The sequence below is a fragment of the Gadus chalcogrammus genome, chromosome 3 (assembly GCF_026213295.1).
Source record: "Gadus chalcogrammus isolate NIFS_2021 chromosome 3, NIFS_Gcha_1.0, whole genome shotgun sequence".
NCBI lineage: Eukaryota > Metazoa > Chordata > Actinopteri > Gadiformes > Gadidae > Gadus > Gadus chalcogrammus.
In genome coordinates this window covers 5,879,104-5,895,324 of record NC_079414.1, presented here as the reverse complement: position 1 = coordinate 5,895,324, position 16,221 = coordinate 5,879,104, and the positions used below count along the sequence as shown (strand labels likewise).

The 16,221-nt window shown below is 43.0% G+C and overlaps 1 protein-coding gene across 1 annotated transcript; it reads right to left on the bottom strand.

Annotated features, from left to right (window-relative positions):
• Positions 1 to 4,016: 4,016 nt before the first annotated feature.
• LOC130378066 (serine/threonine-protein phosphatase 2A 55 kDa regulatory subunit B gamma isoform-like) lies at positions 4,017 to 14,262 on the bottom strand. Its single transcript, XM_056585009.1, has 9 exons — positions 14,199 to 14,262; positions 13,390 to 13,487; positions 11,524 to 11,707; positions 10,901 to 11,013; positions 10,418 to 10,595; positions 7,753 to 7,917; positions 7,329 to 7,498; positions 5,773 to 5,864; positions 4,017 to 4,314 (listed from the first exon to the last, which is right to left on the bottom strand). Exons 1-9 carry the CDS (start codon positions 14,260 to 14,262, stop codon positions 4,017 to 4,019), a joined length of 1,362 nt encoding a protein of 453 aa, XP_056440984.1.
• Between the last annotated feature and the right edge of the window lie 1,959 nt (positions 14,263 to 16,221).

The window sequence follows — 16,221 nt, the reverse complement described above, 5'->3', positions numbered from 1 at the left end:
AGAGAGAGAGAGAGAGAGAGAGAGAGAGAGAGAGAGACAGAGGGAGAGAGAGAGAGAGAGAGAGAGAGAGAGAGAAAGAGAGAGAGAGAGAGAGAGAGAGAGAGAGAGAGAGAGAGAGAAAGAGAGAGAGAGAGACAGAGGGAGAGAGAGAGAGAGAGAGAGAGAGAGAGAGAGAGAGAGAGAGAGAGAGAGAGAGAGAGAGAGAGAGATAGAGAGGAGAATACCAGGGAAGTACAGAGAGAGAGAGAGAGAGAGAGAGAGAGAGAGAGAGAGAGAGAGAGAGAGAGAGAGAGAGAGAGAGAGAGAGAGAGAGAGAGAGAGAGAGAGAGAGAGAGAGAGAGCTTTCTAATCGCATTTACATGACAATGAAACCGCCAATATTTGTAGGGTCTGTGTAGGTTAAATTGGGGTGCGAACTCAGGCCGGTATATTACCTCGGTCATTGTAGAAACACAGACCTTGCCGGGGAAAAGGCGTGCATAAGACGCATAAGAGCATATTTGGCGGTGTAAAAACGTTTAGAGAGAGAGAGAGAGAGAGACAGAGGGAGAGAGAGAGAGAGAGAGAGAGAGAGAGAGAGAGAGAGAGAGAGAGAGAGAGAGAGAGAGAGGAGAATACCAGGGAAGTACAGAGAGAGAGAGAGAGAGAGAGAGAGAGAGAGAGAGAGAGAGAGAGAGAGAGAGAGAGAGAGAGAGAGAGAGAAAGAGAGAGAGAGACAGAGGGAGAGAGAGAGAGAGAGAGAGAGAGAGAGAGAGAGAGAGAGAGGAGAACACCAGGGAAGTACAGAGAGAGAGAGAGAGAGAGAGAGAGAGAGAGAGAGAGAGAGAGAGAGAGAGAGAGAGGAAGGAGAACACCAGGGAAGTACAGAGAGAGAGAGAGAGAGAGAGAGAGAGAGAGAGAGAGAGAGAGAGAGAGAGAGAGAGAGAGAGAGAGCCAGAGGGAGAGAGAGAGAGAGAGAGAGCCAGAGGGAGAGAGAGAGAGAGAGAGAGAGAGAGAGAGAGAGAGAGAGAGAGGAAGGAGAATACCAGGGAAGTACAGAGAGAGAGAGACAAAAGAGAGAGAGAGAGAGAGAGAGAGAGAGAGAGAGAGAGAGAGAGAGAGAGCGAGAGAGAGAGAAAGCGAGAGAGAGAGTGAGAGAGAGAAAGAGAGAGAGAGAGAGAGTCAGCAACAGCTAATCAATTTACTCTAGAATGAAATTAGAGTTCCCCTGTTTAAAAAAATGTATGTATCTGCGGTCCACCCAAGTAACTGTTGAAAACACTGCATCATACAGAGCCCGGGAGATTACATGTTTTTTTTTATTTTTTTATAATTAAACATAGCTTCTCTTGGGATTTGGAGATATCTCGTTTATTCAGAAAAACAGGGCACATTTTTTTTGGCCATGAAAACTGATCGAAGAATTCTGAGATAGTTAACTCATTCATTCAGAAATACAGAGCAGCTTTATTATAAAATTACTCCCATGTCACCTCCCGGGCTCTGTAGCAGCTTTTCAGAGAAGCACATCATAGTAGGCCAGATTGATATTGTATTTTCATTTTATATGTTTAGGTCTCTACTGGAATACTGTTTTAGCTTGTTTCCCTGGAATTAAAGGTGGGTAAAGGGTTTATGAAGCCGTTGACAGGTGACCTCACCAAATGTCATCGACCTTAACCTTGAATACAACTTCTCAATGGTCTGTGCCTTGAAACCGATTATCTTTTTACTTTATAATGACAACATTATTATCATACTTACATATTTGCTGCTATAAGGATTTAAAAGCTTTAGCAACATCAGTAATAAGAATCATGTGAAGAAAACCAATAACACATGTTTTTGTTCATGGTATATATTATTACTGCACATTCATTTCATCCAACTCATTTGAATGATCACTTATTGTGTTCAGTATATCTTTTTTTCTTATTTCAAAGTAATGATGGATTTACACGCTAGTAGCATTGAATAATAGCAACATGCAGCTGCTGCTGTGCTCCTCAACACAAGTTCTCCCACAGATTTGTTAAGTTGTGTGGCACTATGTGATGACAATCTACCTGCTCTGACCCCTTACCTACTGGTAGAGGAGGAAGATCCCTACAAGCCATGTGATGCAGTCGATCAGTTGTGTTGCTGTGTTTTCTGTGTTCGTTGTTATTGTTTATTCATTGTTGAAGTGTCATGCAGTGTTAGTGTCTTCCCTAGTGATTTTAAGTAGTTATTTGACTGTGTTATGCAGTACAGACATAGTATGGAGGTACAGATACTAACATGTAGGATAGACTGTTAGACCATTATACAGCAGTGATAATGGTCAACATGTAATTATTCTGCACTGATCATTGGTCGACATGATTCATTTTAGTGACTCCACCGTTATGTATAAGTAATGCAAATGGCAACAAGCATTTGAAGTAAATTTGTCTTTTCAAGCCGCTATGGAACCCGACCTAAGAACAGATCAGGATATTTTAAAGCACTTAAAAAACAAAGCACTTCACTGTAAACAATCAAACCCAATCCCTTCAGATCGATACAGACATCCACTGGTTGAATTACATCCAAAAACTGACAGTGCCTTGTCTGGAGCATGTGTGCTTGTGTTGTAACATATTGACAAGACACATTTAAATTGCATGGCACTGTTCCAAATTAATATTAACTACTCAGCAACAATGCATAATGTAACTGCTGTTCTGACAATCTGAAAACATCCTTAAACAGCAGAAGTCAGAGCGCTAAATCAGAGGCCTCCTTCTTAATAAAACATGTGGGCTGCACTCTAACCTTAACTTTATGTTGGAACCATTCTCAAATGTACTTACACACATGGCTTAAACTACCAGTTTAAGCCATCAGTTTCTCGTCGCATATTATAAAATAACTCTGGTTCATCATCTGAAATACACCTAACATCTTCAATAAAGCAATAGTTAATGTGCTGCACATGTTAACTTCCTTTTCATAAACTTTACAGACCTTGCAACCATAAAAATAAAAACATTGACTTCAGTTAAGACTCAGTACATTGCTGTCCCAGAATAGTCGAATGAGGTCCAGGCAGAGTGGACTACATAAATAGCCTCACCTACGAGCCAGCTCGCCTGAGCCAAACTTGGTTGCGGTTAGAAAAACCAATAGAAGTATTTACAGTTAACAATGTGATGGGTGAATACATTTACATCTGTGGAAGGGATACTTCTGTTTTGGAGCACAAAATCAATAAATAAATGGCAACATTTGTGTTCTAGGATGTGCGATTATTATTGCAAATTGAATATGGCCTATATTATTGGCCATATGCATGGTTTCTCCGAGAGCACTGCTCTAAAAAGGAGAAATTTAGCAATGGGTATGATACTGTTGCCACTCAGAGTTGCACAGTAAGACCACTTAAAATATTCTGCAATTGTGAAAAAAAACCATTTAATTCTGCCTAAGACTGGTTGGAGGGATCTGCTTCTTGCATCCACATCCGAAGAGGGGCTGCAATGTCAGCTCTAGTGGTGGAATGCCTCCTTCGTCGCTTATGCAATATATCCTTTGGTCTGTCGCAAGAGTTACCAGTTCAGTGGAGCGGAAGATGTTCCTGCACCGCTCGTTGTTAGAGGCTAGATTGCTCAATATCTGTAGGAGGAGTGTGATTGTTAAGATCCAAGGATATCGTTGATATCTGATTAGGATTAGAATACGTTAACACTTTAAGGAGCTCCTCCTCCATCAGATACTGTGTGTGTGTGTGTGTGTGTGTGTATGTGTATGTGTGTGTGTGTGTGTGTGTGTGTGTGTGTGTGTGTGTGTGTGTGTGTGTGTGTGTGTGTGTGTGTGTGTGTGTGTGTGTGTGTGTGTGTGTGTGTTTTGTTTGTGTGTGTGTCACTGCTCCACAGCCTTCCTCCCTCATCCTCTTCTAGACTGAGGGCTTCCCTTTGAGCCAGAGCAGTAGGTCCAGATCTCAAAGTTCCTTGTCTTTGTTACACAAAACTCTCCTCCCCTCCCCCCAGCCCCTGTCCATTGGTCGGTCTTTTGCGTCACTGTGTGTGTGCGTCGGGGCTGACGCGGTCCTGAAAGATGTACAGGTTGTTGGTGGCGGCGATGGCGATGATGTTCTCAGACGGGTGCCACGCCATGTGGAGGATCTTCTTGGTGAAGTCCAGGCTGTCCACGCCTACGTCCCCGCGGCGCCGCTTTCCGCCCGTGTAGACGCGCCGCGTGCGCAGCACGGCCCGCGGCTTACTGCTCTCCCGCCACGCCTCCAGGGTCACGCCCCGGCCCGTCTCCCGGTCCAGCATTCGGAAGAAGCTGTTGTAAGCCCCGGTCATGATCACACTGAGGGGCGGAGGGGGGAGAGACACCGGAGAAAAGGGAGGCAGGGGAGGAGAGAGACCAGAGACAGGGGAGGAAGGGGAGGAGAGAGAGGACAAGGGTGGAAGGAGACAGCGGGGGATGGGGGAGGAAGAGAGGAGGCGTGGTTTACGATTGCCCGGAGCCGTTTATTGGGCACTACGAATGTCTAACACATGAGTCTGTACGTAGCTCAAAGCCAATCGTATCAATTATGCCAGATGATGTGTGTAGACCGACATAAATTCGATGAGGGAGAAGACGATGGGTGTGTCGCATAGACGTCGTCATCGTCTTGCCGTCCCTCCCCGTTCTGTGATTGGTTCCCTATCTCAGGCGAAAATCTGATCCATGGATTCCAGGCTGCCTAGCCAAGCCCCCGGGAACAGTGCATACTTCCGCAATCCAAAAGTGCTCAGCGGCCAAGCCTGGTATTGCAGCTGTTTAAGCGGGCTGTGGACGGGTCCCTCGATTCAAGGGGCCCAGAAGTAGATATCTCCGTTCTCTCCAATACAAGTGGGGAAAAGGAATGTGTCTCGGCAAAAAATTACTGGATATCAATCAAAGGCTCATAATTATCTTTATGCCATGTACTAAAAAAATTAAAGTTTTCTCTTTTCAAAACGCCACCTCAAGCGTTTTGTTAGCCGTTTTATGTCATTATTTTTTGCTGGAGAAGGAGGGGTGGGCAGCTGAAAGGAGTCGTAGTGAAACAAATGTTGTTTCGGCCCGGCATTCGAGAGGGCCTAGTGCACGGCTCTGTTAACTTCTCGTGTCCAAGGTTTTTACTTATACTTAACATGAATGACGTTGATGGTTTTTAGGCACTGTGGTGACTTTTTATCACTTAAAGTGTTTTAGGGATAAAGGGATTTTATTATTATTTTTAATTATTGCTAGCATTTTTCGTAAATAGTTGGATGGAATCTGTTTCTTAAGCAATAACATTGAAGTGCATTGTTTTCTAGGCCAACATACATTTAGTATGTTGTTGGTATTATATGTTATTTGGAGAAATCTTTCATAATAAAGTTATCTTATACTTCCATGGTCGGTAAACAATGCGACTGCGATCGCTCAGACCTCTTGAGAGCTACAATGCTAAAAAACAAGAATATTTCTGCATCCGGTACGTCATGAACTAGGGCGTGGCTAGGCTCCCATGATGCGGAAGCATATCTCTCCTCGATGATGCCCTGCGCCATTGAGCAGTTTACATAGGACTGAATGGGTGCCATTTTGGAATCCGGTGTCCATTCTATAATGTGTCCATGTGCCTAGCAGCGCGAAATGAAATCGCGCGCAAGGCTGCATGGGTATACCCAGGCTAGAGGCATACAGGATGGATTAGGATTCATTTTAGTGTTGTCTTAGTGTTGGACTGAGATATTTGAGGTTCAGGAATACAATACAAACTCTAAATCCCTACCATCACTTTCTTACCTATCTGAACTGTTCCACACACACTCAAACTTGTCGAAGATGCAGTCATTCTCATAGAGGGAACACAGCTTACTCCTCAGGTACTCATGGACCTAAAACAGCAAGAAACAAGAAAGAATGAGTATTTTTTTAATAAATATCAACATTATAAATATCAACATAAATATCAACAATATCAAATATCAACAGGCTACAATTACATAAGTACATAATTAAGAGACAAACTAGGTTATGTAAATTATCTAGGAATGTAGGACATGGTTTTGTCCAAAGCGCCTTACATAACATGACGGTAAAAATGTAATATGTTTATTACCTGAATTGTTCTCGCTATGTTAGAAGGCTGTATTGTGATTGGACGCCACTATGTCAGCTTTACATGTTTGGCCTTGAGTTCAAGAAACGTGGCCGTTTCCTTCTAAATGCGGTTGCATAGGGCCTCGGAAACCACAAGAGGGCCCCAAAGCTGCTATTTAAGATGTTTTTTTACGAGTGAATTTACTGTAATTAATTTCTTGATTTTCTTTTCAGAATTTATTTACTAGTTTACTGTTCGTTCAAAATTCCCAATTATGTCTAATCTCTGTGTTTATTTATTTGTTACATATTTCGGTGAGAATTCACAGAACTGTTGTCCAAGCAAGATGTGTTACGCAATGACTTTGTTCCTGACTATTGAACAGTGACTATTGAACTATTGAACTTCTCTCCGTCACGAAAAATCCACTGGTTTGTCTTTCAGCACTGCGTATTTGGTTGAAAGATGATGTTTGAGACGCGATGATTTCATGGATGCAAAGAACCTCACCACTACCACCTATGCTCGGTTCACTGTCGTCCACAATAATTGTTAACTAGAGCTGATTGGTTAGGAGATAACTAGAACTATAGCTGATTGGTAGGGAGATATCTAGAACTAGAGCTGATTGGTTAGGAGATATCTAGAAATAGAGCCAATTTTTTAGGAGATATCTAGGACGAGAGCTGATTGGTTAGGAGATGTCTAGAACTATAGCTGATTGGTTAGGAGATATCTAGAAATAGAGCCAATTTTTTAGGTGATATCTAGAACTAGAGCTGATTGGATAGGAGATATCTAGGACTAGAGCTGATTGGTTAGGAGACATCTAGAACTATAGCTGATTGGTAGGGAGATATCTAGGACTAGAGCTGATTGGTTAGGAGATATCTAGAACTAGAGCCAATTGTTTAGGTGATATCTAGAACTAGAGCTGATTGGTTAGGAGATATCTAGGACTAGAGCTGATTGGTAAGGAGATATCCAGAACTAGAGGCAATTGGTTAGGTGATAACTAGAACTGATTGGTTAGGAGATATCTAGACCTAGAGCTGATTGATAAGGAGATATCTAGACCTAGAGCTGATTGGTTAGGAGATATCTAGACCTAGAGCTGATTGGTTAGGAGATACAGTATCTAGAACTAGAGCTGATTGGTTAGGAGATATTTAGAACTAGAGCTGAATGGTTAGGAGATATCTAGAATAATAGCTACTTATTGGTTATAATAGGGTATATGTAGGTGTTATTAGCTGACCTGGTAGGTCTCCACGGGGCCCTTGTCCATGTTCAGGTCCCACACCTTGGCGGTCAGGTAGTCTCTGGTCAGCAGGTAGCGCCCGTTGTGGCTGAACTTGACGTCCGACACTGAGGAGATGATCTCAGAGAAGAAGCTCCTGCTTCCTGGATCCTCCGGCTCCTCAAACACTTCATCAAGAACACATTCAGCTAATTAATAACCTTGAATAGGTGGCAAGAGATTATTCATACACACAAAAGACCCCATTCAATAGAAGGTATATCATAAAGGTATCAATGTTTTCAAATGGTAAAGGTAACCCATGACACTACAATTAAGAGTCACAGCCACTGTGGCTGTAAATAGCTAATGTTGCAGGATTACAAGATATCACAAATGATAGAAACACACAGCTGTTCCTCGTACAGTACACATGGCTCACGTTTGGAGTGCTGGTCGCAGAGGGCCGAGGCCCTCATGTCACACAGCCGCAGGGTGCCCTTACTGCTGCTGTACACCAGCATGTGGCAGTGGTGCGGGTGGAACTCTGCTGACGTGATCACCTCCGTCAGCTCCTCCATGTTGGCCGGCTTAATGTCCACGATGTCTGGGAGGGATGGCTGGTCAAGGAGCCGTGGAACTAGTCACAATGGGCACATTGATTGTACTGTATTGTGTGGTTTCTCCAATGAGTAATTCTTGAAGCTGAAGCTCCCCCTGAAAAAGGCTGAGTCCCCTCTAAGCCCCCCCTTCCCAAACCCCTCAGTCATTGTTTGATTAAATATATGATGATATATATATGATGCAAAATAAATGTATAATAATAATCAAATGACATGTACATATACATATATATATATACATATGTTTATGAAGTCATCGACCTATGGAATCATATTACGTGTAATTATGATACGAAAGTGATGGTGAGCGTATCTCTAGCAGCAAAGTGTTGATTTATATTCACTGATGGGACACTACCGTCACATCAGTGTGAGAGGAGCTTTTCTTGCTCACGCCGCTTAAAGAGCTGAGGAACAGAAGCGGAGACACTGCCTGAGACCAGCAGTCTGGGTGTGCTGTGATCAGTTCCATAAGGACCAAGCATTTGACATCAATGCAGTGATTGACCGCTTCGCTGCAAATCACAACAACAGGCGCCTAGTTCTAATTGTAAATAATGTTGCCTATTATCCCGGGATCATAGAATCTCATATTCTCTTGTAGTATTATTAGTTATTATATTTTGCTTCAAAATGTATAAGCACCTGCTATAAACAATCCAGCGCCCACTTAGCTCCTGCAATCATAATTATTTGGCCCTGCTACTGGGGATGTAATGCACCACTCTATAAGCTAGGTTCTGAAGCATATAGTGCCATACTCTATAAGCTAGGTTCTGAGGGATATAGTGCACTACTCTTTATGAAAGGTTCTGAGTTTACCTGCATGCATTTCCAAACACGATTTGGACGATTAAACATTATGATGCTTATGTTGTCCTTTTGTTTTCTAGATTAACTACTTTTATCACAAGAATAGCAGTGTCTAGGTAGGTGACCATGTTGTATTCTGTATACGTGGTAAATAAATAAATAAATACATAAAACAACCATGAACATAAACACATTGTCCTATTGCCATTATTGCATTTAAATAACATTATAAACACACATGTGCATGCAGGCACGGAGGCACACACTCGCACTCCGAAACACAAACACAGACACAGACACACACACATATTTAATTACCTACTCAGTATCACCAAACCCTTTCTCTAACCCCCACCATATCCTAATTCTCTGTGTGCTTCTATTTACAGCCTTGTCCTGTGTGCATCCATGGAGAAAGCTGCTGCTGTGAGTGAATTATTTAAGCTGTTCTTCCATAGATGTTTCTCTCAGTTTCTAGGTCAGCCTCCATTTAAACACTGCCACGCACTTGCAAACAACACAACTTCCTGTCTGGTCCAGGAAGCTCAGACAGGAACATAGTGTGTATCCCTGACTGCTGCTTTAGACACAGGGACACAGGTACATTACATAGACATGACACATCTGAAAGAGATTGCCTATGCAGCGATATTAGGCATGTATTATCAATATAATTGAAACTGACTGTGGTTAAATTGACATAACATTTTCAGGTAATAAACATATTACATTTTTACCGTCATGTTATGTAAGGCGCTTTGGATAAAACCATGTCCTATATTCCTAGATAATTTACATAACCTAGTTTGTCTCATTTTTTTTTTTTGAAGATATATGATTAATCCAGGGAGGGGGTTAAAGATACATTACAGATTATTCGTGTATATGTTTGCATCCATAAAATATGGCTGTGTAAATATGTATGTAAATGAAATCAGTAATAAACATGACTCTGTCTACTTCTCATGTTGACCATGACTATGACCACTACTCCAGCCTCCAAAACCAGGCTTCAGCATTGTTTGACTTTTGATTGGTGACTGGTCCAACCGGAGCCTGGTCATATGTAGGCCACTGGCAGTTGGTCAGAGTTGTGCTAGATAGATCATCATAATTGTCCTCACAGAGGAAATTCATTTTTACAAACAATGAGGCGACCAACTATCGTGTTATCTGAAGGGTTGCTGTTTTGAGTTAAAGTTGTGAAATTGCATAGTTGCATAATACAACACTTACATAACATAACACATAACATTTCAAGTAGCTCATAGCTTAAAATGAACTGGACATATCTGTATTGAATGTCGATAACGATTTCAGTAATGTTATCATTAAAATCACATCCTATAATAATAATAATAATTAATCAGTTTTATATAGCTGATACAATCTTAAAAAAAAAGATTTTGTTCAACCCGTAACTCTCTCTTTGTTTACATCCCATTTCTCCATGTTACTCCACCAATATGCTTCCACAGTAGAACAGATTGGACTAACAGCTCTAGTGAGGACGCCATCCGATCTGATCTAGTCTGATCAGACACAATGTTCTAAATGATCTTATTCTCTTAAGTATGTTTTACAGTGCTTTAGGACTAGGTTTGTTATTGTGGGTGAGGGTCGGCAAGTGGCAACTGCTCCGCCTGACTCTGGGTAAGAGCTGAAGGATACTGAAGCTGCGGTCGGTGATGCCAAGGTGCCACAGATTGATGCGGAGGTCGTCGGCCGAGAGGTATGTCTCGCCGTCGCTGTTGACGGAGATAGAGTTGACATGGTAGGTGTGTCCGTTTGAGAACACCCGCCTGGGGCGCACCTCCACCATCAGGTCTGTGGGTTTGAGCACGGGAACCTACCAGTGGACATCATGGTACAGCGTTGTATTAACAGGCAGCTTGGTGTGGGGGGATGACATATGAACAGGAAGGGCTAAAGAGCAAAAAGGCCAAAGGTAATTTGTGTTGACCCACTACATTTGAGTTTGTGTGTGTCTGTGTCTGTGTCTGTGTCTGTGTTTGTGTGTGTGTGTGTGTGTGTGTGTGTGTGTGTGTGTGTGTGTGTGTGTGTGTGTGTGTGTGTGTGTGTGTGTGTGTGTGTGTGTGTGTGTGTGTGTGTGTGTGTGTGTGTGTGTGTGTGTGTGCAAGTGTGTGTGTGTACCTGTAAGGAGGTAACAGTAGAGATGTCCTTGAGTCTCCCCTCCTCATCTTTCAGATTGTATCCTTCAGGCCTCTTGTCTCTCTCGCTGACCTTCCACAGTTTAATGGTCTTATCTGTGACACGCAACAGAGAGCGAGCATGTTGAGACACCAACACCATGTCCACAATACAGCTCAGGCTTATTCAGCCCATTCAGTTGAGCTATTTCATCTGTATCTTTTTTTAACAATTTCTACGAACTGGTATTTCATTAAAAGAATAATTATTAATATATATACTTATAATTCACTAACTATTACAAATATAACACTTAATTTTTATTTCTTTCAGTCTTTGATTTAATACAATAAAACTACTTCTCAGGTCATGGGAGTGACTTTTCAAGTCACTCCCATGCAACACTGCAAAATGTAGCAAAATGTAGCAAATCCTTGTCAGATCAATCCATTTGGATTACGTTTAATTATTCCTTTTTCTAGTGTTGTTTTTTTTGCAGGGGGGTATTATTAACATCACTTGGATTATTCTGTGTGAGCAGATACATTTTGGATCATATTTTTTAACAGATTGTGTCTAGGCTACACTTCAGCATTTCATTGGTGAGCGTATTCTTAGCTCCGCACCATTGGTGGACAGGAGGAAGTGGGCAGCATTCTGCTGAGGTAGCCATCTGATCTTGTTGATCTTCTCCTCGATCTCCAGGCTCTTCAGGTAGTCAAAGTCAGGCTCATGACTCTGGAAGGTGCTGTACACGTTGTACTCTCCGGAGTCCCCAATGTCGCCCAAATCCTCCAGCTCTCCTTTAGACTGCAGAGCAGACAAGCAACACATTTACCAATTTAGCAGATGCTTTTTTTAATTGTCGTTTTAGGTAAAAAAAAAATTTAGCACTGGTGGTGACCGAAATAACAGACCAAAACCATAGACCCAGCAGCCATAAGAATGGATGATGAACAGTATGATTATCAAATACTCTCCTGTGCATCCAAGGTTGCTGGAAGAGGGCCCGCTCTGGCTTAGGAAAATTAGTCTAATTCCCGGTCCGATTTCATGTCCCCCGAGCCGCAGCCAGACCATCAATCGGTTACCTCCATCGACACCCACCAGGGTGGTTCCTCCTACGTCGCCAGAATCTGGACTGGTTCAACTATATGTCTCAGGCCTTCAGAACCGTTCTTCCTACATTGCCGGATTCCTGAACGGTTCCACCTGCGTTATGGCCTCCTGAACAGTTCCACCTGCGTTATGGCTTCCTGAACGGTTCAACCTACATTATGGCCTCCTGAACGGTTCCACCTGTGTTATTTCCTACTGAATTGTTCCACCTACGTTATGGCCTCCTGAACGGTTCCACCTGCGTTATTTCCTACTGAATTGTTCCACCTACGTTATGGCCTCCTTAACGGTTCCACTTGCGTTATGGCCTCCTGAACGGTTCTTCATATGTTATGGCTTCCTTAACGGCTCTTCATACGTTATGGCTTCCTGAACGGTTCCACCTGCTTTATGGCCTCCTGAACGGTTCCACCTGCTTTATGGCCTCCTGAGCGGTACTTCATACGTTATGCCTTCCTGAACGGTTCAGCCTGCATGGCCGGCGTCCTGGCGGGTTTCGTCTACGTTGTCTGCCTCCTGCGTGGTTCCTACCTCACCGAGCTCCTACAGCTCCCCCTATATCGCTGATCCCCAAGGCTCTGCATTTCTGCCTGTCTCTCTCGCTCCCAGCATCCAGGAACTCCCCCTGAGATCTCCTGCTCTGCTTTTGTCCAGCACCCGGGCCTTCCACCTGAGACCTCCTCCCCTGCCCCTCGCCAGCCCACGGGCCTTACACCAAAAGTTACTGGCTAGATTCTAAGCTTCGGGCCACTTGCCCCTGGTATCTCCAAATACCAATGCAGTGATATTGTTACATTACAACTGTGGCATTTTACTATGAGAATATGAAACAAAAAGCCTTGTTCCAATGAAAGAAAACTGGATAATATTTATAAAATATTATAACTTGAAACGGGTCATACTTAACACCAACATAATAGGAAGATTTGTTTGTGAACAGAATATTGAATTAGGGAACAAAGGAGCCAGGGAACATTGGTACGCTTGCATTAGGCTCTAGCATGTCAGAGATAGAACTGGCTCGTAGCCAGCCAGTACCCAGACCATGATCTGGGTAATTATTAAACTTGAATTCTACATACAAAGGGAAGCAAGGATGGTATTTGGGTGATGTCTGTTAGAACTTGTAGACGCCCAAATGCTTCCTTCTTGACAAGTTTGAGGCGAAAGAGTGACTTTTGATTGACCTGAGAGCAGAGCGTTCCAGTAGAGCCCAGTATGGACAATTAGTGACTAGTATCGGTTAATACATTTTTAATGGTCTTCCATAAGATGTAAACGTCTAGTTGAATTGATTTACACATTGCAAGTCAACACAATTAGACGTTTAACCATAAGGTATACATGGGTATAAATGGATGAAGTGGACTGACCTCGCTCTCTCTTTGAAAGATGACCACACGCCCCCCCTTGTCTCCTGTAGCCAGCAGCTCTCCTGTCTGGTTGAATTCCACTGTGGAGATGACGTCAGCTAGAAGAGAAGAAAGGGGAGAATACAGCAAACAGCTGATTAAAAAACATTTTATTGGAGAAATGGGGAGATAAAAGGGAATTATTCATAAATGTGTAGGAGAGACAGAGAGGTAGAAAGAGAGGGATGTAGAAAGAGGGATGGATGGATCGATAAAGTGTATTCATTTCAGAAATACCAGAATAACTAATGACAGATGACCCATGCTCGATTTAGATCCTAATTCAGCAAGAAAGGAGGTTAACGGAGCTGTCCGGATGCATTGTTTTTCCAGAGCCCCAAATAATCATGAAATATTAACATCAGGCTTATCACTAACAACATCTCCTTGAAATAATATACCATCTAATACCACCAATAATACTAAGCATTCTTTTAACACTAATAACCATGCTAATAACATAAAAAACACTAATAAAAATACAAATATGAATAACACGAAGCATTCTAATAACACTTTAATTTACACGTTAAAAAGATTTAACCATTGAGTTTACAGAACTACTGTAACTACTAATACATCTACTTCTACTTCGACTGCTACTACTACTAGTACTGCTACTACTACTACTACTACTACCACTACTAATAATAATAATAATAATATTGTGATATAAACAACAATCCTCATCCATCCTATTCACCATCAGAATAATCCCCAGCATCCCCATTCCCATTATTAAGGAGAACTATAAGCTGTGTGTGCCGTACCTTCGGTGACATAGTCTCGCAGGAAGCTGTGGTTGATCGTAGGGCTCTCAGTGTCTTCGGCCATCTGAAGCAGAGGGAGCGCCACCCGTCAGCACCTCCGTCCTGTCCCTGCTCTCTCTGCCCACCCAGCCTCCACCCATGCTGCTCACGCCTAGCGGGATGGCATGGAGCAAGGCATTCTGGGATCGCCACCAAACCCCACAGAGACAGAGAGACAGACAGAGAGAGGGGGAGACGTAAAGAAAGAGAAAGGGGGAGACTTGTAGAGAGAAAAGGGTGAGAAAGAGAGGGAGAAGGGGGATAGAGAGAGAGATAAAGGTGAAGGAGGTGAGTGACAATATGAGGCAGAAGGTGGTGGAGGTCAAACAGAGGAAAGAGGGACGGGTCGACGAACACAACATGCTGACAGTAGTATAATAGTGTAACGACGGTAGTATTCAGGAAGGTTGAGGTTTTAGAAGGGGAATTAAAGAGGATAGCGAAGAACTCCAAATCGAAACACACGCCTGCATGCACACAAACACACAGGGGAAGAAATTTCACAAAAACAAGAATAGAGCAGTGTCTAGATGTATGTGGTATACAAGGAGAAGTGGAAACATAGATCCCAAGGGGCTAATGCAGCACAGTGACAACAACAGCATGTATGGCCCACACAGGATGAAAGCTTATAATACCAGAGGCCTCCATCTGTGGTTGAAGCAGGTCCCAGGGTGTGGTGGTTGTGTTAGACAACCCTTCACTCTACCCTCCAACCTGCTCCCACGACTCACAAGGACACACACTGCTGAGGTAGACAGTAGTCCTCGATGTAGCAGAAACCACGCCAGCCCTGAGAGAGAGCGGAGAGCGAGGCCACGAGCACACCTACCAGTCTGCCTGCTGCTGCTTCTGCTTCTGCTTCTGCTTCTGCTTCTGCTTCTGCTTCTGCTGCTGCTGCTGCTGCTGCTGCTGCTGCTGCTGCTGCTGCTGCTGCTGCCGCTGCTGCTGCTGCTGCGTGAATGTCCTCTGATGCAGTCGGCCTGAGGATGAGGGAAGGGATGGGCCTTTCAATCAATGATGAAAGAGAGGAGAGAAGGAATATGAGAGAATGAAGGTTGGGCAGTGAAAGCAGAGCAGCAGATGGGAATGAAAAAGAGAAAGCGAGAGAAAGGAAAAAGAGGAGGATGGAGGGCTGATGCCTGCTGATGCTGTCGAAGAGGCTCTGCACAGCTTCCACTGTGTCATGGCAGCCTCCGCTTCCATCGGCCAATCACAGTACAGCTGTCCCTGGATGGACCGCCCACTGCAGGCAGAGAGGGAGAAATATTTGGCCAATAGAGTGTGCTGTTGGACTGTAATTAAAAATATACATTTGTATACATTCAAACACTGTCAGTGTCGACTATGCTGTGAGCTGCTTCCATTTATGAACCACATGTTAATTTCAAATTTGATGACCAAGTAATTTTTTACCGAAATAGAATAATATGAAATTAGGTATCTCACTTTCTACCACCATCTTGTAGTAAGCTTTTGGTCGATAATGTACAAAACAAGTGTGCTCCCCTGTACTCGGCACAATTTTTACAATCAAGATGGCTTGGAAAAATATATATGATTTGTTAGTTTGTTTGTTATGTATTTCATCACATTTGCATTGCTGATCAATATGTAACACAACACTCAACCCTACATAATAACAGTTGCATCTAGGGAAACGTCTAATAACTAAAGACCTATTTAGTAATGACAACAGCGCTTTACTTTCTTCAGCAGGGAGATATAGCTGACTGACCGACCATGTTTCATTTATATGTAGTCTGAAAGAGGTTCGGTTCTGGCTTTGAGATGACAAAATAACAAGCATACAAATATTTGTTCACGCTTCTAAAGGCACATATTTATGTGTGGAAACTTCAAAGTGTGTACAATTTAGTGGCATAGCAGAACGGACAGAACATATTATTCATACCAGAAACACCAGTCGGCTGCAATTGAGTGTCAATTTCATCTTCAGCTTCCAAATAATTGAACATTTTGC